This window comes from Myotis lucifugus, unplaced genomic scaffold (assembly GCF_000147115.1).
Source record: "Myotis lucifugus unplaced genomic scaffold, Myoluc2.0 scaffold_239, whole genome shotgun sequence".
NCBI lineage: Eukaryota > Metazoa > Chordata > Mammalia > Chiroptera > Vespertilionidae > Myotis > Myotis lucifugus.
The window spans coordinates 729731-755251 of record NW_005871287.1 but is presented as its reverse complement, the minus strand read 5'-3'; the positions used below and the strand labels follow the sequence as shown (position 1 = coordinate 755251).

Below are 25521 nucleotides of genomic sequence, written 5' to 3'. Positions count from 1 at the left end.
TCACACGACTTTATTATGAAGCCTCAGGCACAGCCCGGACACACAGCACGAAGGGAACACAGGACGCTGAGGGCATCGCTGGCCAGTCCCCCACCCCTTCCTTTAAGAGCTCAGTAACGCAGCTCAGGCAGCAGTGGGCCCGGCCCCCGCCCCCGCCCCCGCCCCCCAGGCTGGAGAACAGGTGTGGGCCTGTCCAGGTGCCCCTCCAGGCCAGTCACTGACATCTCCTCGGAGTCCAGAGCCAGCACCGTCCGGGCATCTTCTACTCCAGGACCCTCCGGTGTCTGCCCACTGGCTTTTGTCTTGTCCACATGGCACGGCACCAGGGTCTGACCCTCTGCTGACCACCCCGGGGCTCCACCCAGGGCCGTCTCTGCCTCTCATGGGAGGGGTCGGCACAGCAGGGATGGACGGTGGGGACTGCGGTGGCTGCAGGGCCCGGGCTTGGTGACAGGAAGCAGAGGCCCAGGCAGTGAGAAACGCAGCCGAGCCACAGCCCAGAGGGAGGACAGCATGTGGGCAGCAAAGCCCCAGGCGCTGGTGCAGCCTGAGGGCAAGGAAGGCAAAGTGGTGGGAACAGCCACAGGCAGAGCCTGAGGCACAGACCAGCAGAGTGCCCTCAGATGGCGGTGAATTTAATGGCAGAGCAGCTCGCAGCTCGCAGCTCACAGCCCTTTCTCCTGGGCCAGCTCCCCTCCAGCGGACCAGGGCCAGCCCAGCAGGGAGACGTTAAAACCCAAACCCGACAGGAAGCACACACCGGCACGCATACCACACCGACACACATACTCGGGACCAGCACGACACACGCAACACAGACCCTCCCTGCCTCGGCCAGAGCCCTTCGTCCGAGTCCCTTCCCGTCACTGGTCCAGGCTGAGGGTCGAGGAGAGGCCGCCTCGTGTCCAGGTCTAGACCTTGTACAGCGTCTGCAGCAGGTTGTGGCGTGCGAAGGAGCAGGCCTCCAGGGCGCCGTTGGGCCTGTGGGGAAAGGCACCTGTGGGTCGGGAGCTCAGGTGGCAGCAGAGCGTGGGGCCATTTTTGCGGCTAGAAATGTGCCTGACTCCACTCTTCTAATTTTCACGACTTTTCTTTTTTTAATTTTCATATTTTATTTAGCCCAATGGATCCAAAATATTATCCTTTCAATATATAATTACTATGAGATTAATGAAATACATGAAACTATTGCTGTATTGTGCACTGCCGTGTTCTCGCTACGTCTGTGGAACGCAGTGTTCCTCTCAGCCCTCAGTGTGCTGACCGTGTGGAGCTCAGGGCCACACGCGGCTGGTGTTAGAACGTCGGCTCTCCGCTGTCCCCTAGCTCCTCATCTCCCCCAGCCCCTCTCTCCACTGCAGCCAGTGGGGCGTATCTGCTGGTGTCGCTGCTTTTTTAAGATCCTTGCTTGATTCCATGCTGCTTCAGACTTCAAGACCCGTGATAATGGTAATAAGCTGTACTTACCTCTCCAGCCTCGTCTCACTCAACCCCACCCGAAACCCTACCCCGGATTCAGTTCATAGTGACCTTTCAAAGGGGATGCACACGCGGTGGGGGTGGCCCGTCCCACCCCTGCCCACCACTGTCCAAGGCACTGGATTCACCCGCAGTGTGGCTGGTCAGAGCCCTTGGAGACAACCTTGGTTGGTCATATGGGAAGACTGAGGCTTGAGGCCTCCGGGAGGACAGGGGACCAGCCCACCCCCCATCCATGCTGGGCCCCAACAGGGCCTGGAGGCTCCTCATGACTTGACTGGCCAGCGCTCACCAGCCCCAGGATCCTCCAGGCCAAGGCCAAGGTTTTCACGGCCGGTGGCTGTGCAGGGCCAGCACGACCAGGCCCCGTGGCCTCGGCTGCTGTGGGAGTGGACACAGAATTGCTCGGAGGGACGTCGCCGAGCGCCGGTGAGGGCAAGCTCCTAACTGACTGGGCTTCCCCTCTGGAAAATGGGGCGCTATGTCCTCAGTCTCTCGCAAGGAAAGGCTTTGTCCCTGAGTCCTGTGTCCTCAGCTGGGCCCGAGGAGGAGGCCTCAGGAGTGGTGGTCACACAGAAGCGAGACCCAACACGGATGCCAAGAGCCTGGGAGGCCCAAGGGCCTCTCACAAGCCGAGTGGCGGCCAGGGAAGCCTCGGACCACAGGCGCCGCCGTGGACACACTCACTTGGTCATGAAGGCCTGCAGCAGGGGAGCGAGGGCCTTGGGGAAGTAGTCCTGTTGCACCATGTGGTTCAGTGCCATCAGGGGACCGTACAGGTTGGCAATGGCCTTGACCTTGTCTTCACTCTGTGAGGGGCACACACGGAGCTGCAGGTGAGCTTTGAGGTCCCCTGGGGGCCCAGGGTCTCCACCATCCAGTCCCTGCTCAGAAGCCCCACAGCCAAGGTGCTGGAGCAGAGCCAAGCCCAGGACGGGGTGGGTGGCAGGCCCCTGCAGGACTCGTGTGGGACGGGGCGTGGAGCGTGGCCAGAACACCCGCTGGGGCACCCCCTCCGCCCCCCCCCCCACTCCTTCCAGCCGCACCTTGAGCAGACCCATGTGGATGAGGAGCCTGGTGAGGAAGACATTGGGGTTGAAGGAGGATGAGCTGAAGGCCTTCTTCATCAGGGCGTCTGCAAGGCAGAAGCAGCGTGGGCAGAGCGCTCACTGCAGCAAAGGGCTGGCCTCGGGCCAAAGGGCATCAGCCCTCCCCCAAGCCAGTCCTGCTGAGGGGACAGCTAGCACCGGGGAAGGGCTGGCTCTGCCGGCTGTGACATCTTGGCCCTTCCCTGTCCTGGCCTCTCAAGTAAAATGGGCTCGGGGACCTCGCACAGCTGGGGGGGAGATGAAGTGAGGGTTCAGCCACTTTGTGGAGGCGAGGGAGATGGACAGGGAGACAGGGAAGAGAGTCTGTGCTGGGCTGCTCGGGGAAACAATTTGGGTAACTTGTCCTCACAAACGGGGCTGGGCTCTCACCCACCTACCCAGCCTCGCTCTCAGTGACCCTCCTGCCTCAGTGCTGCCTTTTCCGCGTGCTGTGCCCCTCACATGCAGGCCCTTCCTCTCATCTGCCTAGCAGGACCTGGACCGCCCCAGCACATGCTGACAAGGTGGGAGGTAGATGGAGGTAACAGAGAACCAGGTGGGAGAGGGAACTCATGACAGGGCTTGGGGAGGGGGACCAGAGATCCCGGAAAGCCTGGGAAAGACATCAGGGAAGCAGGGGAACCTCCAGGTGGAGGGGACACGTGTGCAAAGGCTCAGAATTGAGGACAAAGGCTCAGTCCTCACACCCCTCCTCTGAGAGCAGTGCCTCCCAGGGCCCTGGGCGGTGGCCAGCTGGTCCTCCTGTGTGGCTGTCCCGGCCCGAGTTCTAAATGCAGAGCTGAGCTGACCTGGGAAAGGCCTCTGTCTCCACATTATAAAAACCAGAGAGGAGAGCCTCCAGCGAGAACCCAAGAGGAGCAGGTGGGAGGGGCCGAGAGCAGTTCATACGTCAGCGCTGGAGGGGATCCAAGTAACTGGGAACGTCCCCGCCCTGGAGCAGCGAAGAGGCAGGAGCCCCCCAGGCCCCACACCCACGTTACCTACTGCGTCCTGTACTGCCGTCCTCACTGTGGCTTCATCCTTGAACACAGAGGACACCTTCAGGAAGGCGGAGACCACCTTCTCCGGGTCAGAGGTGTCGGTCTGAGGACACAGGAGACAGTGGCTGGTCAGCAGGGCCAGAGCCCCAGGTCCTGCCTTGGCCCACACGGTCCCCGCAGAGCCTGGCGTGGACCCGGCCCAGGCAGGTGGGCCACACACTGAGTGAAGCAGCAATCGCCACCCGGTGACTCTGACCCCTTCCCATGATCTAACCTGAATAACCCCCGCTGCAGACAACATACCAGGCAACCAAGTGACCTCAACTTGACCACTAACGAGAAAAGGAGGGACAACGCAAACGTCCAGAAGCCGGGGCCGCCTGGCTGCTCCACCTCCTCCCCGGGCAAAGGGCACAGAGAGTTTTACTGACACGGGAAGACGATGAACAGCAGCCAATGGAAAGGTGGGCCACAAACAGGTTCACATTATACAATCTCACTTATGAAAACACAAAACAAACACAGATAAAACAAGGAAATCAGCCAAGCCAGCCGAGAGTGAGCCCATTTAAAAAAACACCCATATATTCTTATTGATTTCAGAGAGGAAGGGAGAGAAAGATAGAAACATCAATGAGAGAGAATCACTGATCGGCTGCCTCCTGCACGCCCCCTACTGGGGCATGTGCCCTTGACCGGAATGAAACCCGGGACCCTTCAGTCCGCAGGCCGATGCTCTATCCACTGAGCCAAACCAGCTAGAGCGAGTGAGCCCATTTTATTTCTATTTATCACTCACCCTCTTTGAGCCTCAGTGTTTTCATCTGTACAGTAAGAGGAACAGGTCTCCATTTCTAGTTGCCAACAGTGTTAAATAAAACCACGCCCAGGTCTCAGAACAGTGCCTGGCAGACAGGAGGTGCTTGATAATCACCTCAGAATGAATGAGTGAAAGAATGGATGAATGACCGAACCCACTAACCAACCAGCAAGGGAGGCCAGAGCAAGGGCAGCCTGCCAGCAATACACATGAGATGGATGGCCACAGGAGTCCTGGGCAGCCAGTTGTTCTAGAAGCAGCTGGTCCTACAGAACATGCAGAGGGAAGCCTAGGGCTGTGTGTGTAAGAGAACACACTCCCTAATTCCAGTCGTCTGAGTGCGGCAGGCCTGCCTGTCTGCGTTCTGCCTTAGAACGCCACACTCATTTACACGTCTACGTATAAAAGCGTCTGCGTATGAAAGGAACCCTGGCAGCCCCTCCCGCTGACAGCCTCCCCTCCCAGTCCCGCGCACAGCTCCGCACTCTCACCTGTTGGGCTATCAGCACGGAGCTCTTGGGCCCCAGGCGCAGCAGCTTCTCGGGGGAGGGGAAGGCCAGGAAGGTGGAGACATCAGCGGGAGGCGGGGAGGACAGCACGGGAGCTGGGTCCTGGATGGGGGGCACAGGCAGCACGGTAAGGTCTGAACCCAGACTCCTCACCCAGAACACGAGCCAATCGGGGCTCAGAGTCTGAATTCTTCCTACCACTCACATGCACTTCCCCAAAGGGCAGAGCCCAGACACTGGCTCCCAGCGCTCAAGCCTCGGAGCTGGGGACAAGCCACCTCCCGAGGACTCCAAGAGCCTTTAAGACCGAGTGGGCCCTCGCCATGACGTGACATGCCCAGGAATGACTCAGGAGGCATGTGGGCCCTACCGTGGACCCCCCAGACCTGGATGGAGCCTCGCCCGAAGAAGCACGGCTAGTGAGCACCAGCGGTGCCCAGAGAAAAACTAAAACTGCCGAGTGGTGGCTGAAATGCTTCCCTAAAACTAGGAAAGCCAAACTCAGCAAGAGCAGGGGATCCTTGTCCAACCCAAAGTTCTCCAGAAGCTTTACTGGGGAACCGAGAGGGAACAGGATCAGTGAGGCAGGACATGGCAGCCCTAGCTCCACCAGCCTCCTGGCCCAGGAAGGGCACCACGTGCCCAGCTGGGTCATGTCCCAGCCAGCCTATGGGATGGGGCTGTCCCTACAGGTCACCAAGATAACCCACTGATGGGTGGAAAAATTCTCTATTCTTATTCTTTTGCTGTTCTTTTAGAAATATTTATGTATGTCTTATACACAACATAGCAGCATTACATACGCTATAATTTCTAAGTAGACACATCTATACTGGGGTCAATACAAATACAGCAAAAATAGTTTGTGGCCTCTGTGTTCAAGTGGATTCCATGCCTGTCCTGTGGCCCTGAGAAGTTGTCTCAGGATTTCAGGGTCGGGGGCCCGGGCTCTGATCCTGGCAAACGATGAGGAACTCACCCCACTGTTAGGGTCCAGAATCTTCCTTGAGGGTGTGGATGACTCCTCTCCTTGCCCTCCCTGCTGTGGCTCTTCCTCCTCCTCCTCTTCCTCTTCTTCCTCCTCCTCTTCATCTTCCTCCTCTTCCTCCTCTTCTTCTCCTTCCTCCTCCTCCTCGTCCTCTTCATCCTCATCCTCACCCTCATCATCACTGCAGAGAGGAGTTGGCTAAAGCAGACCCTTCCAGCCCATGGCCCATGTTGGCTCTGAGGCCTGGCTCTGAACCCACAGACCTCAGCTGGGCAGCTGCTCTCAGGGCGGAGCAAGTGGGTCACCAGGGAGCCGGTCACTCATAGCTCAGCGCCCAGGGAAGCCCATGCTGAGAATCAGATCTCGTCCCTGTCAAAAGCCCCCAGATCCACCGGGGGTACACAGGAAAGGAAGAGAACTGTCTCAGGGGGCCCAGGGTCTGGCAGGAACACTGCCCAGCCTGAGATGCCCAGGGCCGTGCCCCCCTTATCTTGCTGACCATAAGAAGCCCCAGCTGGAGGGGCGGGGGGGTTCCTGCCCCGAGGGCAGCTGTTCTGTTTCCCCTGGACCCTGAGACTTGAGCCCATCGAGTCCCCACATTCTAGCGGCAGCAGAGATCTAGCAGTGACTGAGGATGACAGTGAATGAAGCCAACTTGGAGGTTACAGGGGCGGAGGGAGAGGGTGCTATCTACTGGAGGAGGCCGCCTTCCCCCCGCCCCCACCTCCAGTGGGCTCTGCAACCCAGAACCCCCACCCTCCTGCATGGGTCCCTTCCTTTCTAGTCAGTCTCTGAGAGCAATGTGGAGCCCAGCCCCAGGCCACCCCGGCCTCATGCTGGCTGCCCTGCCTTATCCGTCAGCATCAGACCAGCCATCATCCCTTCAGAGCTCTCCCCAGCTCCCTGCTCTAAAGGGGACATTCCCCTCAGCCCTCCTTTGTCCCTCTGCTGAACATGTAATAATAATGTGACTATTCTGGACCCCCTGCCCCACCAGAATGAAGTGGCACCTTCATTGTTGTATTCTCACATCCCTAATGCCTAGCACAGCACCTGGTACATAACAGAGCCTCAATCAATGTTTAGGAAATGAATAAAATGAATGAGTCCCTAACCGCCCAGAGCCCTACCTGAGGGATGCCAGCACCTGGGCCATGTGGAAGCTGTCCAGAACCTCCTGGAGCTGCTCACAGCCTTCTTCTCCCAGGGCGTTGCCTGCTCGGGGCGGGGGAAGGGGGAGAAGAGGAAACCAGGGTCAGGGTCAGACCCACCGGCAGGCCTGTGCTGAGGCCACCGCCACTACTTACCATTGAGGTCCAGTTTCTCCAGCTCGGCCTTGTCTGCCACAGCCTCAGCCACAGACAGAGCAGCATCTCTCTTGATTTCACAGAAGGACAAGTTCAGCTCCTAAAAATAAGAGGAAGAGGTGGTGGCAGGCAGAAATGTGGGCCAGGAGAACAAGGTCCTACTCGGAAGCCTCCATTTCCCCAGGGGAGGAAGGTAGGCTCCGTCCTCCAGATGGCCAGAATGACACCAACAGAAATGCCATGTACCCAGTGAGGTGCCAGGTACCCAGTATGTTTATATACAGTCAACTATGATGACCTCATTTTAAAAATTAAGCCCTAACCGGTTTGGCTCAGTGGATAGAGCGTGGGCCTGCAGATTGAAGGGTCCCAGGTTCGATTCTGGTCAAGGGCATGTACCTTGGTTGCGGGCACGTCCCCAGTGGGGAGTGTGCAGGAGTGTTGTTTTTTAAAGAAGAAACTGTGGCCCAAAGGGGAGAAGGCACTGGCACACGGCACGAGGGAGGATGCAGAAGAACCCAGGCCCCGTGCCTCTGCCACCCCCCTGACCAAGTGGGGGAAACCCTGACCCCGGAGGCACCTTCAGCTTGGGCAGGCCCCCACGGACGGCGTCTGCAATGGCGACAGCGCCCTTAGAGCGCACCAGGCAGTCCCCGAAGTTGATCACCTCCACCTGCCGCAAGGTCTTCAGGGTCTGCAGGAGGAAGTGAGGGCCAGGGTGAGGATGCAGGCCTCACCCAGGCCCCCCGAGCTAACGTCACACCCGGATCACCCGCCTCACCTTGGCCATGGCCACAGCGCCCTTCTCAGTGAAGGTGTTGTCGTTCAGGTTGATGACCCGCAGCAGGGGGTTGATGGCGAAGGCCTGGGCCAGGGCGGTGATGCCAGGGTGATTGATCCCGTTCTGGGGCATGTGGACCTCCTTCAGAGTCCCTATGACCTGACGGGTAAGAAGCATGAAGGTTTCTCTATATTTGTAACAACTATAATTTGACATGGAACATCTGCGATTGCAATTAACAAAGTCACAGACATTTCTAAAGCTCACACTCCCGACTGAAGTGAGGCCATACGTTAGCCATGTTAATGATGAAAATCAAGTGATTTCCCCCGTCCATGTGCAAAGGCTCCCTGTTGTATCCAGGCCAGTGGGGTCCCATTGGCCTGGGTTAAGATTCCCATCCCAAGGGCCCCGGAGGACACCTGAGGACAGCCCAGCACACCCACCATGCGCCCGTTCCCAGCACTGAGGACGGCGGCTGAGGGAGAGGGTGCAGAGAGGGCGCCATCGTTTGCGAGGACGGTAACCTGCCCCTCCAGCTCCAGAGGGGAAGGCTCCCCTGCAGCCAGGGGTCCAGTCAGACACAGGCCCTTCTCCCTGCCATGTCACTGACTTGAGGCAGCGAGCTTCGGCAGGGAGACCCCTCAGGGCAGGCCTGTGGGGGACACTATTCTGGCCTGAGTACCGTTAATGCTGATAGAATACTGTTGGCCAAAGAAAAAGTTTAAATTAAGAGGAGGGGCACAGACCCTGTGGAGGCAGGTCTGGTCCTCTCACGGAGCTCACCACCAGGGACTCAGCAGTGTCCTGGGGGAGAGGAGGGGCACCTGGGCCACCGCTCCTTCCCACCTCCCTGTCTCAAGGGCCAGTCTGCCCTGCCCATTAGAGGCCAGAGACGCTGACCCCACCGCTCCGGCATCACCACACCTGCTTCTGCGCCTGGCAGATGCCCCTGACTCTCAGAGCAGCCTCACAATCTTCTCAGGCAGCACTCCAGGGGCCACTGCCAGTTCACCTGGGTGAAGGGTTGTGCAACTTTCAGGCATACACAGAGGAACCTGCCCCTGTAGGATGACCAGCAGGCTCGGGGCGGGGAAGCGACTTGCTTAGGTCTCAGCTGTCCCAGAGCTGGAGGCACTCCCAGGACACGCAGAACCACTCACCCCAAAGGCTTCTGCCAAGGCAGTGGCTCCGTCGTTCTCCAGACGGTTTCTGCCAGCCACGAAGACCTGCAGGGCCAGCGGCTTGCCTTGGGCACTGGACTTCCGGTAACACTCAGTCAGAGCTGCCGCCAGGATCTGTGGGGGAAAAGGTAAGAGGCCCAGGCCTAGGCAGGAGGCCCTTCTCCCAGTAGGGCAGCAATGCCACTGAATGGGTCTTCAATGTCCATGCCACCCACTGGTGGTGGATACGGGGACAAAGAACTGCTCAAGCCCTAGCCGGGTAGCTCAGTTGGTTGGAGCATCGTCCCACAACGCCAAGGTTGCGGGTTCAATCCCAGGTTGGGGCACATTAAAGAGACAACCAACAAATTCATAAATAAGTGGAACAACAAATCAATTCTCTTTCTCTCTCTCTCTTTTTTAAAAAGAAAAAGAACTGCTCAAAAGCTGAATGGTCACCTCTCACATGTGCCCAGCACCCTATAATTTACAAAGAGCTTTTACATCTATTGCTTCATGTGCGGGTCCCACCACCCTGGGGTGTAGCCTCATGGTAAAGACGGGTGACCAAGGCCCAGAGGGAAGGGAGAGACCAACACCAAGGGGCCAACCTGAAGCCAGGTCCCGGGAAGGGCTTTCACAATTAGCCCACTGGACTGTCACAAGCCCTCTCGCAGGCGGGACCGTCAGGAGTCCCTTTCCAGCTGAAGCTACGCAGGCTCAGGGAGGGACAGAAACGGTCCTATGGTTGCTAAGCAAGTGGCAGACTCTGGACAGGACCCAAGTCTTCCAGTGTCTCTCCCACGCTCCCCAAGATCGAAGGGGAGCTGGCCACGGAGACCATGGCCCCCCTGAGCCCGTCTGAGACACGCCAGTGTGCAGGCAGCCACACAAAGCAGGGTCTCAGCTGCTGGGAGCAAAAACCTAAACCCAGTCTCTCCTGTCCTTGGGGTGGTGCCTAGAGCAGCTTCTAAGCCTCAGTTCCCTGGGCAGAGGTGAGGTGAGGGGTGGAAAATGGAAGCATTTACAGGGATGAGTCTGGCTCCCCCAGTACATCACACTCCAGGCAGGGTTGGGCCCGATTTCTGTGCTGATTCAAATCTTTTAGGTCGTTACGCACACCAAGCTTATTTCCCCATCAGCTGGGGGAGGGCCGGCCGGGACAGCTGGGGAGCGTGGCCCCTGCTCCCCCTCCAGCGGGCAGGGCAACAGGCACCCTCTGCAGGGGAGGCCGCTCTGGCTCCTCAGCCCGGAGCACTGCAACCGTCACACAGGTTCTTCCTGCTGCCCTGACAGGGCCACGTGGATGAACATTCAAGTCCCACGTTATCTGGGGCACTCGACCCCAGATCTCTAAGCCCAGGTCTACTCCTCTGAAAAGAGGGGGACAGCATCACCCACCTGTCACTGTGGGTAGGAGTTAAGGTTCTGCACATAACACAGCCTCAAAGGGAAGGTGTCCCGACCGCTGTCGATTCCTGCCCCCCAGCCCTGTTCTACTTTAGGTCAGAGCGTGAAGGGCAGGCACTTAGTCTTTCTAGAATCTGGGCCCAACGGAGCCAGAAAGGAGCAAGAAGAGACTAAAGAGCCTCCTCCCTCTGTGCAGGTTCTAGGAAGAAAAGAGGAGCCTTTCTAACTGACCAGCGGGCTGACCAGCAGGATGGGGGAGCATCGGAGCCCCCCAGGAACAAAGGCGAGTTGCGCCATCTCTCTCTGGGCTCCTTCCCCACATGCACAGCCAGGCCTCACGAGGCTCTGCCAACTGTTCTGAGGGCACAGCAGCCTAGGGACACCCAAAGCCCTGCATTTTGCAGAGCCAGCAAGTCGGAGCACATATGCAATACTGCCGGTGTTGCCAAGCAACACAAGAACTGGGGTGGTTGCTTGGCAACCCCACCCTCACAAACTCCATCTCCTCTCCCCACTGGCCACAGGCTGCCACCTTTGAGGCCTTTCTCCTTTGAAGAGAAAAGCAGACCAACCCAGATGGTGGTGGCCAGGGCACACACTGCCGATGGAGGCAAGTGTAGTAGGGACTGGGCAGGGAGGGAGAGTGAAGGACAGCGGGGCCGTGAAGGAGGGGCCCCTGCACCCACCTTGCCACCACCGATGCCCATGCCACAGTTGTTGAGCTTGAGCTCGTGCAGGGTGAAGCAGGCGGAACTCTTCAGCAGGGCCTCGAAGCCTCGAACTCCATCGGGCCCGAATGCATTGTCACTCAGGTCCAACTCCACCAGCTGGGCCCCGGCGGTGATGAGTCCCTCCCCTAGTGAGATCTGGGCACAGAGGGAGCTCATGTCAGTGTCCTACCAGGTGCTGCTTCTGTGCCGGGGGCACTCAGGCTGGTGGGAACTGGCAGAGGGCTCCCAATTCTGCTGGGGAGTGGGGCTTGGTGCATGCCATGTGGTCAGGGAAGGCTCCCTGTAGGAGGTAACATTTGAACTCAGTCTGGATGAGAATCAGCCAATCAAACATGAGATTCCAGGCAGCAGTAAAAACATGAGCAGAGACATAAGCACAAAGCAGCATGTGTGTGCCTGGGGCAACAGCTGGTAGATTCCAGAGAAGCTGAGGTAGAAGGGAATCGCGTTTTGCTAGAAAGAAAGTGAGGCGTCAGATCAGGCAAGAGCCTTGAAGGACAGGCCAAGAACTGTGAACTGAGACAGAGCAATGGGCTTTGAGGTGGGTGAGGGGTGTGGAAGCAACAGCCCCCCAACCTGAGGAGGCAGAGTGAGGGGCAGATGGAGGCTGGGGGCAAGTGCCCACCCAGGAGTGTGAGCAGCAATCTAGGGCCCCAGGGAGGATGCTGCTGTCCAGTGTGTTGGGAGACGGAGGAGAGGAAACCGAAGCCTCTGCCCAGGACCAGATGTGGCAAAAAGATGCTGAGCAATGCCGGGACCTCCTAGCCATGGGATACCTGCAGTGCCCCAGGAGAAATGGGGGCGGAGAGGAGGCTGGGCAAAGATCAGGGAATGGGGGAGGGGAGGCAATGCCTAAGCTGGTCTCTGGCTGCCCCACACACAGGAGCAGGCCCAGCCCTAAGATCTGCCCCAACTGAGCTCTCGCCCTCAAGCAGTCAGAGATGCTCAGACCCTCTGAGCCTGCTCCATGTCCCTGTACTTCACGCAGGGCAGAGGCTGTGCTCGCCAGCTTCCGTGTCACCATCTCAGTCACCCACAGGACATATCCTGGCCTCCAGAAGGTGTTAGAAAAAGGCCTGGAATGGCCAGAGGGGTCCTGTGCCAGAGGGGAGGGACGCCGCAGCCCGTTCACTTACCAGGGCTGGTGGGATCTCCGACCGCAGCCGCCCCGTGAACATGTCGCTCCAGTGGCATCGCTTGGAAAGGAGGAAGAAGAGTTAGCTGAGACCTCGCCTCATGGACTTACACTACCAAGCACTACAAGACTTCCTCTGGGCTTTGTCAGCGAAAAGCTGGACCAGCTCTGGCCAAAGCTGGTGGGACCTGGAGACCAGCAAGGGCTGTGGGGGCTCAGCAGAAAGTTAGGAAAACCCCCGGTCTGCCCAAGCCTCTGACTTTTGGGAGGGGGATGGACATCCGGGTGAGAGAAAGGAGATGCTCTGGGCCCCACAGCAGGGCAGTGGCAGGACCAGGACCGAGACAGCCAGGTGCTCCTTTCCAATACGGTTTCCCACACGGGCTGGGGGCAGCGACGTGAAATGACTGGGTGATGGAGGAACAGCAGTTAACAGCGGGGGGGCCAGCAGCAAGGAAGTTACTCTTCCTGAGCCTCTTTTCGGCCCTCCTGCCGCCTCAGGAGGCGAGCTCACCTTGAGGCTGGCGGGTCTTGCCCGCCTCCCCACTTCTTACTCGTCTGCCTTTCGAGCCAAGGAGCAGACCTCGGGCTCAGGGCCTTGTGGGTTGGGACACCTGTGGATTGTGTGCGTCAAGTGCCCCAGGACAGGATAACACGTCCCCAGGGATCGGATTTGCTTTTCAATTACTTCAAAGTGAGCTGATTTCGAGGAAATACTAGGTTAATGGCACAGAAGTGGTGGCCACAGCAACGGTCTTATGCTGGCCAGCAGTTTAGTCGCCATGCATGGACACAACCCTCCCCTCCCACTCTGGCCGCTGTGTCCATCTAAAACAGTGGTTCTCAACCTTCTGGCCCTTTAAATACAGTTCCTCGTGTTGTGACCCAACCATAAAACTATTTTTGTTGCTACTTCATAACTGTAATGTTGCTACTGTTATGAATCGTAATGTAAATATCTGATATGCAGGATGGTCTTAGGCGACCCCTGTGAAAGGGTCGTTCGACCGCAAAAGGGGTCACGACCCACAGGTTGAGAACCGCTGATCTAAAATATCTCTCTGGCATCTCCGGCCTTTCCTGACCAAACCTGGGACTGATGAGACATGGCCTGGGTTCTGATTCTGACTTAACGGACCCCAGGATCAGAACCCTGGCCCGACAATCCCATCTCTGACTCTGAAAGAGGCTTCAGGCCTCACAATCTCAAGTGGCAGCAGAGCAGTTAGGAGGCTGGGCTAGTATCTGGGCTCCAATCCCGGCCCATTCCTGAGATGTGTAACTGTGGGCCACACTTTTCTCCTCTGTCACAACAGGGGAGATAACATCTCCCATCAGCATGTGCCCAGAGCACAATGGGCATCAAGGGCAGCTCCCCCCGCCCCTGCCCCAACCCTGGGCTCCTTCCTGCACAGAAGCAGGCCCGCGATGCTGGGCGGGGTGACTCGAGGCACTGGGTCTGCACAGGGGACAGGATGCAGGCAGCGCTGCCCCTGGGCGCACTCTCATGACAGGAGCCTGCATCTGGCCATCACAACCACCTCTCAGGGAGGAAAAACTTTTCATGAAGGAGCCCAGGCTCACTGAGTTTAGTGCAAGGCCACGTAGCTCAAGTAGGTGGTGGTGCTGGGGCTTGAAGCCAGGCCCTTGGGTGCCGAAGCTCAGCTCCTGCAGCCTCCAGGCCCAGGCCCAGGCCGCATCTGCTCCGTTCCCTTCCTGCACAGGCCACCAGCCACCGGGAAGGGCTAAACTCTTCTGTAGGAAAATGTCCAGCTTCTGCTCAAGGAAGGGCCTCCCGGGCAGGAGAATAGACACAAGCACTGCCCGGATGCTCACCTGACCATGACCTTCCTGAGCAAACAAGCACCAGGGGCCACTTCATAAACCAGCCGGCCCTCGCTAGACAAGTCCACTCCACTTCTCTCGTGGCCCAGCCCTGCACGCCCCCCCTTTCCCAAAGCCCAGGGGAGGAGCACTGGACGCAGTACCACCAAATGCGCTCGGCCACTCAGCAGCAGGAGGATCCCGGGCCATTACTCAGCCCTCTGAGCCTCCGGTCCCGTGACTTACAGAATGGACACTCTTTATTGCCTGGGTGGCTGTGAGGACTAAGGGACCCGTGCAGAGGAGGCCAGCACGAGCCCAGCCTTTTATGAACTAAGCCGTTCTCACCTGCAAAGCAGGGCCCTTTCCCTCCGGACTCTTTGGGGGCTTTGCTACACTCACACACGCCGACCCCGGCAAACAAGAGCAGGCGGCAACACCTTCCCAATGATTTGAACGTGGTAACCCACTTTTCCCAAAGAGCATCGAGCATCTTGAAGTACTGGCGTTCAGTGGCACCCACTTTGGTGGGTCACCCCTTGGATCTAGCCCATAAGAGGCCACCAATCAGCCGTGAGGAGGGCAGTCAGCTGGCCGCCGAGGCATCCAAGCTAAGGCCGGGCCATTTCTGGCCAACACCAGACTCCCCTATAGGGCAGGGCAGCCTTTGCTTGGAGCAGGCTGAGTGTTTGCGAGAGCAGGGAGGTTCTCATGCCGGTTCTGTGTCCTTCCCTCCTAACAGGAGCCAGAGCTGCCGTGCAGGTGAAGGCTCTCTCTGTCCAGTTCTGCTCCTCCCCCTTTATCTTCACACGTGTAGCCCAATAGACCCGCTACACTCCCAATACCATCTCCATGTCGCCACTGGAGGACCCGAATGGACACATCATGCAGGGGCAGGACCCTGGCCAGTGCCGAGTGCTCTGGGGAAGCCAGAGGCAGGAGCTGGCCGTGGGCCGGGGAAGGTCTGTGGCCGTGAGTGGAAGCTCATCCCCAGCCAGTCCCCTTGGGGCAGCTCGTCCCCTTGCAGGTCTCACCTTCAACTCCGACTTCTTCTCCAAGGCCTTGGCGATCACCCTGGCTGCTTCCACACCCACCGTGTTGCCTTCCAGGCGCAGAGCCTCTAAGCCATCAAAGTCTTCAATCTCTTTAATCACATCCTTGGCTGCCCAAGACCAAAGGAGAGAATCTTAGACTTGGAATCACAAACAGCCGAGGCAGGAGAGAGCCCAGACACTACCTTGTCACTCAAGTTCCTACAGCGATGATGTACCTACCATGTGCCAGGCCCTGACTCACAAAGAACAATCACACGGGCTCACAGTCCAGCAGGGGACACAGCTACACAGACCATTTTTCTGTAACGTGTTAAAACAAGGCATGTGTAAGGGTCTGGGAGCCCAGGGAAAGACCAACTGGCTGCTTGAGGCAAAGAAAGAGCTTGGACACCTAGTGGGTGGTGTGCATGGAGCCTCCCAGGACAGGCAGGGCAGCAGGCCCAGTGGGAAAACGGCACCCAAGTCGGGGGGCCAGCAGGTACAATGGCACGAAGGCTTTCGAGCGTTCCATTATTCATGTTTGGGTTGTTCATTACTGTGCTGTTTTATTATGATGAAAAATTCCAAACAACCGAAATGTCCATCAACAGCAGATAAGTTGATATGTTATTTGTGTTATCTCTCGTATGTGCATATGAGCATATAAACAAACATACACATTCACACAATAAGGTCCAGAAAGATAGAAACCAAATGTTAAAGCAGTTATGTCTAGGTAGTGGGATTATAAGTGATTCAGGTTATAAAGTAGCTTTTAAACTATCTGTAATATGATCCTAATTATTTAAAAAAGAAAAGAAAAAGGAACTCAGCTATGTTTAGGAAAAACACACACACAGCAAATGACTAAAAAAATGTACAAAAATTAACAGTAGTTGTATTCCTGGGCTGTGTGATAACAAAGTTATAGAGTTTTTTTCCTTCTTCCAATGTTTCTGTATTCTATAATGTGCATGTATTAACTTTACAATCTGAACAAAACACACTAGTTACATGAAACAAATAGTGGAGAAGAGATGGAGATATATATGGGAGATAAAAGTTTGAACTTGGCCTTCCAGGTTACAAAGCCCTCAGAGGGTCGTGAGAAAGGTTTTAACTTGCGATCTCTAAGGGGGTCCCTACAAAGCTTTCCAAGCTGGGGACCTCTGTACACCCCTGCCTCCCTCCGTCTGCCCTCCGTCTCCCCTCTGTTGCACGTCCTCAGAAGCCCTTGCTAAGCTCCCAAAAGGGTCAAATCTTCACAGGCAGCACAGCCCCGATCTCCTATGGAGCCTGCTACAATGTTACACCGTCTAAATGAACTTGCTCATTATGGTGACTTTGTTAATACTGTCTTCCCACTGGGTCATGAGGAAAGGGGCTCGCTCTGCCTCTGCTCACTACCTCCTCTGCTCACTACCTCATACAGATAAGCACTTAACACACTAACGTGTGAGTTTTACACACATTGACTCCTACATTCCCCACATCATCTAACGAGGTGGTCACTGTTACATCTATTTTATGTGAATATATTAAGACACAGAGAGGGGAAGTAAATGCCTACCAAGGTCACCCAGGTAGAAAACGAATGACCCAGCATTCATTTTCCATTTCTCAACAGGGAGGCTGGACAGGTATGGGCCTCCGTTTATAAAAGAGGAAGCTGAGGTTTCAAGGAATGAAGCGACATTGCTCAGGAGCTCAGGGAAACCAGCAGGGCTGCTTTTCCAAAACTGAACCTACATGCTCCCCCTATACCCTTGCCTCTGTGTACAACCATGGACTTCAAGCAGCCCCCCAGCAGAGAAGCTCCTTAATCCCTCCCCTCCCCTCCCTGCCCCCCTCTCCTGGGTGACCGCACCCTGTGCAAGGGCTGAATGACCTGTTCCAAAGGGGAGCGCCCCTTAACACCCAGGGACTGGCCAGGTCAACAAGGGGCGAGGAGGGCTGCTCAAGATGTTTATAGAGTCCTTGAAAGCAGGGCCCCAAGGGAAGACAACCTATGCTGCCTCAGTGACCTAAGCACAGAAATAGGTGCTGTACTGTCCACAGACCAACCTGGGAAGGAAATGCACCAAAACGGGAAGAGCAGGGACAGGAGGAGGTGGTCACACGTGAGTTGCCTCTCTCACTGGTTTACAATCCAAATGGAGTTACACTAACTTAAAAACAGATCAGAAATGGGACCAACCGTCCCTAAGTAACCAGCTGTCACATGGCTGCGTGGCAGGGATTTCTCTCCTCAGCCTCTGCCGCCTCACAAAGTAACAAGTTCCAGGTTCCATTACTCTGCCACACAGAGCAGAAAGGCCTTTCTTTGGTCCTTAAATGACCTCCTGGGGAGAAAGGGCCTGACCTAATCATCAGGCACATGGCCTCCTCGCACAGCCCCTCGCCCACCCGTCGGCGCTGGCTCACTCCCAGCCGAGACAGAGCCCTTTGTGGGTCCAAGATGAGGCCGCCAGGCTCCTCGGCACAGCATTCAAGGGCCTCTGCCCTGGGTCCCTGTGGGACTCTGACTTTTCTTCCAAGCCCACCCTGTGTGTCTCAGCGTCAGTGTCTGGCTCACGTGTTTCTCCCAGCCTGCAGTGTGCTCTCTCCTTAAGTCTTCTTCCACGACAGTTCAAATACACCTCATCCACAGAGACTTCCTGGACCTCCTACACTCAAAGGGGTCCCTTTCCCAAACTACACGCTTCCCTGAGCCTTCCACTCAGGTCTCAGAGTATATTTCACCTTCCGCCTCCTGTTCGTTACTTGAGTACCTCATTCCCATTCCACATTATGAGCTCCTCCGAGGCTGGGGCTGTAAGGGCGTCCTTAGTGACCTTCTAATCGGGAGGCAGCATGTCCAGCCTGTGCTGGTGAAGTGCTTGGCTATCTGCACAGATTTTAGGGCCACAGAAACCTGAGTTCTAATCCAGCTGCACTATTTACAGCTGTGCCCTCAGGCAAATCATACCACCTCCCTGAGCCTGAATGGAGATGAAACCGACTTCAAGGGCTTTTGAGAGGATAAACTGAGATGCTATTTGTAAGGCACTTAAGACTCTGCCTGACATAGTGTTCAACGAATAGCGTTTAATAGCAAATCCACGTTGACGGCACTGAGCCGAATGTCCACGGAGAAGCAGAGGAACAGGATGCAGCCGGACCTCTCTTAACATCCTGGCCCTGTTTACCAGCTGTGTGACCTTGGGCAAGTTATTTAAGTTTCCAAAGTCCTTTTTCCCGATTTCTAAAATAGCAACATTTGTACCTCAGGGATGACGCAAGAATCAAAAGTAACAAAAACACAGGGAGGAGCTGGGTAAATGTGAAGAGCCTATAGCATGCTAGGAGTGTGCAGCAGCAAAGACTGAAGCAGTCTCTGACATGGCGGAGGGGCAAGCCTGCCACACACTCCGGACCAGTTTCCTGGTTGGGCCAAAAGGTGCCTTCACTTCCAGACACCAGGGGATTCAGGGATGGTCAGTGCCAGGCTTGCCTTGGCCAGGGATGGAAAGACAGGGTCTGATTCTGATTCCTAGTTCTCTCCCATCCTGGTGCCTGCACACAGACAGGGACGGCCATCCTCCCTCAGGGAGATTCAGCTGCATCGACCAGACCTCCCAAGAGGGACCAGACTGTTGTTTTAATGCAGCGCCAGCGGGGAGGGCCTCAGCGCTGGGGAAGGTGACAGGTATTCCCAGACCATCTTGGGATCATGGAGGTGAAGGTGGGAGTGGATCTGAAGTAAGAAGTTAGCACAGGGGTGGGCAAACTTTTTGACTCGAGGGCCACAATGGGTTCTTAAACTGGACCGGAGGGCCGGAACAAAAGCATGGATGGAGTGTTTGTGTGAACTAATATAAATTCAAAGTAAACATCATTACATAAAAGGGTACGGTCTTTTTTTTTTTTAGTTTTATTCATTTCAAACGGGCCGGATCTGGCCCGCGGGCCATAGTTTGCCCACGGCTGAACTAGACCTTGGGGCTGCCACTAACTGTGGTCGCTCACTGCCTCCGTCCCCCCAAGAGATAAAGGGGCCCTCCCCACCTGCCAGCCTGAGCCATCCTGGCAGGAACGCCCACCGCAAACACGGAGACCGGCAGGGAAGCCTGCGCATGCTCAAGGGCAAGTCATCTTTGAGCCTCACTGTTAGATGGGCCCAGTGACACCTCTCAGAACTGCAGGGACAAAATGTGACCATGAGCTAAATGAGCCTGACAACCAGTAAGAGTGAGCACTCGTTCCACACTCCTTTCCTCCCCTGGGCCAGCCCACCCCGGAACTCACCATCTTCTGCAGTGTTGAGTTTGAGGCTCTTGCCCTTGAAACTCAGCTGTCCCCCGGCCACCTGGGTTTTGGCTAGCGTCTCTGCCAACTTGGCAATGTCTTCAGAGGCCATGCTGGACACACTGGTGGGCTCCCCCAGAAACCTGCAAACTGAGGTGACCAAAGTTTCATTAAGAGAGAGGAGGCTCTGGTCCAGAGAACATCACAGAGCTGCTTGTGCACATGAAATGCACTCACGAATCGTTTATAAGCAAGCTATGTTAGCAAATCAGTTCAAGTCATAAGTATACACAAGTGCTGTAGGATGTCACTGATGTGATTAGTTTTGTGTTTTAAATAAAATCTTTAAATGGTAGAAAACAATCCAATTTGGGAGAACGGTACTTTGTGATAAGATGGAGAATGGCTGAGTACTGTGTGCACCACATCAGGTTCACTGGTTAGCTGGTGGCAGACCACGGAGAAGCAACATCAAATTTATGGCAGCCATGCATTTTTCTTTTACACGATGACAAAGAATGCTATTTTACTGCCCTCTTCAGTGACGACAGGTGGCTGACATTACTATGCCCTATAAACATATATGTACTTTGTGTGTGGGAAAAACCCAAACAAATATACTTTATCTCTATTTTTAAAGTAATGATAGCTACAATGAACGAGAAGGTAACTGAGACCCATGTTATGGAGAGAATGTTTTCATATTTAATGTTTGTAATTATTTTCTTTTATTTTTTATGTTATTCTTTCTTTTTATTTAATGTATTGTGGTGACGCTGGTTAACAAAATGATACAGGTTTCAAAAAAAAATGATACAGGTTTCAGGTGCATAATTCTACAACACATCACCTGTACACTGTATTGTGTTCATCACCCCAAGTCAAGTTTCCTTCCATCACTTCTTATAAAGAGTCTGCCCCCCACCCCTCCTTGTAATTATTTTCATTATAATGTAATTTGTTCCTAAGCTAATGTTATTGTAAAACTCGAGTTTCTGTATAATTTTAAAACTGCACAAAACTGTACCTGAATACTTGGAACAGAATTTTATAACTTGTTTTAAAATCTTTCAAATGAAATCTTTAAATCAGTTCAACAAAAATTTTTTTGTTAAAAAATTTAAATGTGCCCTGGCTGGTATGCCCAATGGTTAGTGTCGTTGGCCCTCACACCGAAAGTTTGCAGGTTCGATTCCTGGTCAAGGCCATGTACCTGGGTTGCAGGTTTGATTCCTGGCCTCAGGCTCCCGTCTGGGCACATTCTTGGGGGCAACCAATCTATGTCTCTCACATTGATGTCTCTCTCTCTCTCTCTCTCTCTCTCCCCCCCCCCCACCCCTTCCTCACTAAAAAAAAAAAAAAAATCAATGGGAAAATACATTCCTATGTGAGGATTAACCAAAATAATAAAAAAAAAACAAATAAAAATGCTACATATAAAAGAGAGGGAGGGGGGAGGGGGGAAGAAGGGAGAGACTCCTGGGTCCCTGGTTGGGGAGAACCCACTGCCCCAGCTGGGACACCTAGCACAGCCCTGTGAGTTGCCCAGTTCCTGGGCCCCGGGTGAGAGGCAGTTAACTCCCAGACCCATGGCTGTAAGGAGTCTGCCCCAGGCACACACCTGCCTGATCATCTTGGCTACTCTCTGTCTGAGGGTCCCATTCCTCAAACAGGACATAGAAGGCTACGGGATCCAGGTCATCCATCCCAGAGAAGGCCCCACCACCCACGCTGGCATGACTCTGGGGGTGGGGCACAGGGGTCAGCCCACTGCACATCTGGTTTCAACCTTGGCCAGGGGACTAGGCAGCCCACGGTGGTCAGACCTCAGGGGTTCCTAGGACACCAGAGGTCTCTACATCACAACAGCCACCATCACAATAGACCAGGGCAGAGCTGCTGGAAAAAGGAGCTACCAGCCTGGAGTCCAGCAGACTCAGAAAGGACCACTCCATTTCTCCAGAGGAAATGGCAGGTAACAGGGGAGTTCAAGGCAGACAGAACTAAGGAACTCCACAGACACTGCTTCCATCCAGACGCTTCCTCCCCCAATCTACTCACCCTCAACGTACAGTTGTGATAGCTCCCCATCTTCTCACCCCCCCAGGCTTCCTCTGGGCCTAAGCAGCCAGCTTCCCACCCCCTTCTCCTGATCTTAACCCTTATCACCCTAGTCCAGTGATGGGCAAACTGCGGCTTGCGAGCCACACGCGGCTCTTTGGCCCCTTGAGTGTGGCTCTTCCACAAAATACCGACTTCTGCGCATGGGCCACGAAGTTTCAATCGCACTGTACGTGCGCGCCTGCATGTGGTGTTTTGTGGAAGAGCCACACTGAAGGGGCCAAAGAGCTGCATGTGGCTCGCGAGCTGCAGTTTGCTGACCACTGCCCTAGTCTGTCCTTTTTTTTTTCCTTTTTTAAGAGAGAGGAAAGAGAAACATCGATTTATTCTTTCACTTATTTATGCCTTCATTGGCTGGTTGTTGTTATGTGCCCTGACCGGAGATCGAACCCACAACCTTGGAGTATTGGGACGATGCTCTAACCAACTGAGCTACCCAGCCGGGGCCTGTCTGTTTTTATCAATAAGCATGAATTATTCTTCTGGGGTAAGGAGGCATCCGTCCACTCATTCATTCAGCATTTATGAGTACTGCTGTGTGCTGGACATCGTTCCAGGTACCAGCAGTGCATGATGAAACAAAAACCCTGCACTGTGGAAACGCATGTTCTAAACCAGATATTTAGTATCTTAAACAAGATACTCAGTATCTGAAGAAAAATAAACAGAAAAGGGGGTGGGTAAAGAATTTTCTTGGTATGTGTGTGTGTGTGCCCGCGCAATTTCAAGTGGTGTGGTTAGAGAACTTATTAGGAAAGAAAGACTGGGAGGAAGAGCATTCTTGCAAATGCAACTGCTTGTGGGGGAAGGAGTGGGGGGGGGGGGACTTCAAGGAGGCCAGCGGGGCTGGAGCACAGAGAGCTGGGAGAAAGGAGGGAAGAAATGAGGAAAGAAAACGAACAAAGGCCCAAGTCACAAAGGTCATGGGAAGAACGGTGGCTTTTATTCTGCGTGGCGAGGAGAGCCACGGGACGGTTCCTAGCAGAGGAGAGGGGTGACCTGCCATGACCACTCTTATCCGCGTGGCATTTAGAAAGTGCTCCGACCGCGGTCTGAAACGGAATAAGAATTAGCCCGAAACTCCCCCACCTCTGGCAGTTCTGGGAGGGAACAATTTGAGGCTAGAAAAATGGAGGTGAGGCCTCCAAAGGTAGTAATAGGCGCACAGAACTTATCAGCTGGGGAGGAGCCCACCCTTCAGTCTAGTGCACACACACCGACCCACGAGGCCAGGAACCCGAGCACAGAGAGGTGCATTCACTGGTGCAAAGTCTGCAAAGCAGCAAAGACAAACAGTAAACACACGCACAGCCCCCCCTTCCCGGGAGGGCGGCACACACTTTCTGATGCACAGCCATCGCCCCCGTGAGGCGCCCGCGGTGACTCACGCCAGCCCGGCCCTCGGCGGCGGGCGTGGAGGCAGCGGAGGCAGCGGCGGCGCGAGCGCGGGTCGCGAAATGACAGGCGGCGGCGCGGGAGCCCACCCGGGAACCTGGGAGGACGCGCACCGCCCGCAGCTGACACCGACGCCAACAGGAAACGCCACTGCCCGCGGCGGCGTGCGGGGCGCCCCGGCCAGGCGAGCCAGGCGCCTCTCTAAGCCTCAGTGTCCCCACTGGTAAGGGGGGCCGGCACCCCACTCCCAGCCCCTCCGCGCTCGGCCATGGAAGGCGCAGGGGAGAACACGCTCAGGAGGCCCCACACCTTCCACGTCCAGTTCCAGGGACGCGCCACCCCCGCCCCGCACCCCATCCCCGGCAGGTGACGGGAAAGGAAGGGGACCCGACTCTACCGTAAACAGCCGGCGCCGCAGCGCGGGGAGACCCGAGCAGGCGCGAACTCCGCCGGGGCGAGGACGTAGGGTCCGGCAGCGCAGATCGGCGTCGCCGCCTCCGAGTCCAGCGGTCCCGATGCCCAGCCCGCCCGTCAGTTCTCGGGACGGTTCTCCCCACTCGCGTCTCGACACCACCTGCTCGCCGCACGGCGGAGGATGATGGCGGAGGAGGAGGATTTTGAAAGCCGGCAGTTTCTTTCCTTCGATTTGATTTGTTCGAGGCCCTGACGGCTTCCCCGGCCCCCGCGCGTGTGGCCTACGGGGAGTGGTAGTCCAGTTCTCCCGCTTGGGGCGCGGCAGAGAGCGGCCGCGAACTACCAATCCCGTGATGCAACGCGCCCAGAGCGCCGCCGCCGGCCCCTCTCCGCCCTCCCTTTTCAGCTTCTGGCTCTTTCTGCGGGAGACCACAGGGCGGCGTTTAGACGTGAGCGCCCCGGAAGACTACAATTCCCTTTATGCTTTGCGACCTAGCATCCCCGCCCTTCCGGAAAGGTGCAAACTCACTTAACAAAGCCGTAGAGCCGAAGGCACGCTGTTGGGTCAGTTCAGCAAGCGGTAGGTATTTCCTAAAAGGAAAGCCGCGCCGTTTTTTGTTTTTTTTTTTGTCCCATGAACTTAAAAGGATATTGGAAGCTTTCCATGTAAATAGCCACAAATTACTTGATAATTAAAAAGGAAAAACAGTAACCCTATGGTACAGAAACTCTGTGACACTACACTACCTTAACCCAAGTGGTCCACCTGACATTGATAACAGGACAAACTGGCATCCATCGTACACCTCCCGATGTGATGCACTGAGAACGCAGCATCACCATCCAGTGAGCAATGCATACAATTCATCTAATAACGAGGGAACATCAGACAATCCCAAACATGTTCCAGAATAACTAGTCTGTGCTCTTCCAAAAACCTTCTGTCGTGAAAAAGACAAAGGCCGAGGAATTGTTGCAGATTAAGGGAGGCTAAAAAACAGGTGACGGGGAAGGAAGGGGACCCGACTTTTCCCGTAAATGCAATACATGATCCTGTACTATAAAGGGTAATATTGAGCCCGGCTAGCATGGCTCAGTGGTTGAGAGTGGATCTATGAGCCAGGAGGTCACGACACATGCCCCGCCCCCCCTTGATCCCCAGTAGGGGCTCCAGTAGGGGGCGTGCAGGAGAGCCAATCCATTATTCTCTCTCATCACCATTCTCTCTCATCTCTCTCCCTCTCCCTTCCTCTCTGAAATCAATAAATAAAAATTTTTTTAAAGGTAATATTGAGATAATTAGCAGAAGTTGAAAAGGGAGGGCGAAGAGGGGACCAGCGGCAGCGCTCTGGGCATGTTGCATCACGGGACTGAAAGATAACAGTATTGTATCAACATTAAATTTATTGATTTTTATTACTGTACTGGGTTATGTAAGAGACTGCCCTTGTTCTTGGAAAATACATGCTGATATTATTAGGAGCATGAGGTCTGCAACTTACTCTCAAATGATTCAAGCATTCCTGTAAGTCTTCATGATGTAAAGCAAAGAAGCAATTACCATTAATTTATATGGGAACAATTTTAAGGGTTCCCAGACTCAAAAAATAACCTACCCAATCATATCAAATAACACATAAAATCTAAGCTAACACAAGCATAGAGTAAAAGCAAGAATGATGTGATATACGGCCTATATAAAGTAGAAATAACGTATGTACAGTGCAGTTTCACTTTCTACAGCACACTGTGTGTATAACAGCTCACTGCAAAACCCAAACGTAGCTCATCACAAACACTAACGCTATTTTTAGTTTTCGTCCATTTTCTGAAATCTTTCTGATTTCTTTCAGTTATGAAAAAGAGATAGTCATCCCTCAATATCCATGGTGGATGGGTTCCAGGACCCCACCAGAGTGCCAAAATCTGCAGATGCTCAAGTCCCTTATATAAAATAGTGTAGTGTTTGCATATAACCTAAGCACACCATCCTGTATACTTTAACCATCTCTAGATTACTTGTGATACCTAACC

General features: G+C 55.0%; 1 protein-coding gene and 1 long non-coding RNA gene across 4 annotated transcripts; one reads left to right on the top strand and one right to left on the bottom strand.

The window, feature by feature from the left end:
* Window positions 1-619: 619 nt before the first annotated feature.
* On the bottom strand, window positions 620-23710 carry RANGAP1 (Ran GTPase activating protein 1). 3 transcript variants are annotated; one of them, XM_006098532.3, is made up of 16 exons: window positions 23471-23692; window positions 19558-19707; window positions 15271-15398; window positions 12414-12473; window positions 11233-11412; window positions 9137-9271; window positions 7974-8132; window positions 7773-7886; window positions 7193-7292; window positions 7016-7100; window positions 5877-6066; window positions 4880-4999; window positions 3569-3671; window positions 2526-2614; window positions 2167-2288; window positions 620-981 (listed from the first exon to the last, which is right to left on the bottom strand). In XM_006098532.3, exons 2-16 carry the CDS (start codon window positions 19667-19669, stop codon window positions 912-914), a joined length of 1767 nt encoding a protein of 588 aa, XP_006098594.1. In that variant the 5' UTR covers window positions 19670-19707; window positions 23471-23692; the 3' UTR covers window positions 620-911. The 3 variants fall into 3 exon arrangements, with proteins under 3 accessions (XP_006098594.1, XP_023618007.1, XP_023618004.1); XM_023762239.1 differs by lacking the exon at window positions 19558-19707 and having other exon boundaries at window positions 23471-23688; XM_023762236.1 differs by lacking the exons at window positions 620-981; window positions 2167-2288; window positions 2526-2614 and adding an exon at window positions 2629-2815 and having other exon boundaries at window positions 23471-23710.
* A 182-nt stretch (window positions 23711-23892) lies between these two features.
* LOC111827878 lies at window positions 23893-24911 on the top strand. The gene is made up of 2 exons (XR_002831628.1): window positions 23893-24067; window positions 24772-24911. It is a non-coding gene; the product is annotated as an uncharacterized LOC111827878 (long non-coding RNA).
* The last annotated feature ends 610 nt before the right edge of the window (window positions 24912-25521 follow it).

What these genes read in the sequence shown, in the direction of transcription:
- RANGAP1 (XM_006098532.3), bottom strand. Translation starts at nt 19,669, where the DNA reads ATGGCCTCTGAAGACATTGCCAAGTTGGCAGAGACGCTAGCCAAAACC. An exon ending in GGCAGTACAGGACGCAGTAG is followed by an intron (nt 2,615 to 3,568) that starts GTAACGTGGGTG and finishes TCTGCCTTGCAG; the next exon opens with ACGCCCTGATGAAGAAGGCC. An exon ending in TCCACATGGGTCTGCTCAAG is followed by an intron (nt 2,289 to 2,525) that starts GTGCGGCTGGAA and finishes TGCCCCTCACAG; the next exon opens with AGTGAAGACAAGGTCAAGGC.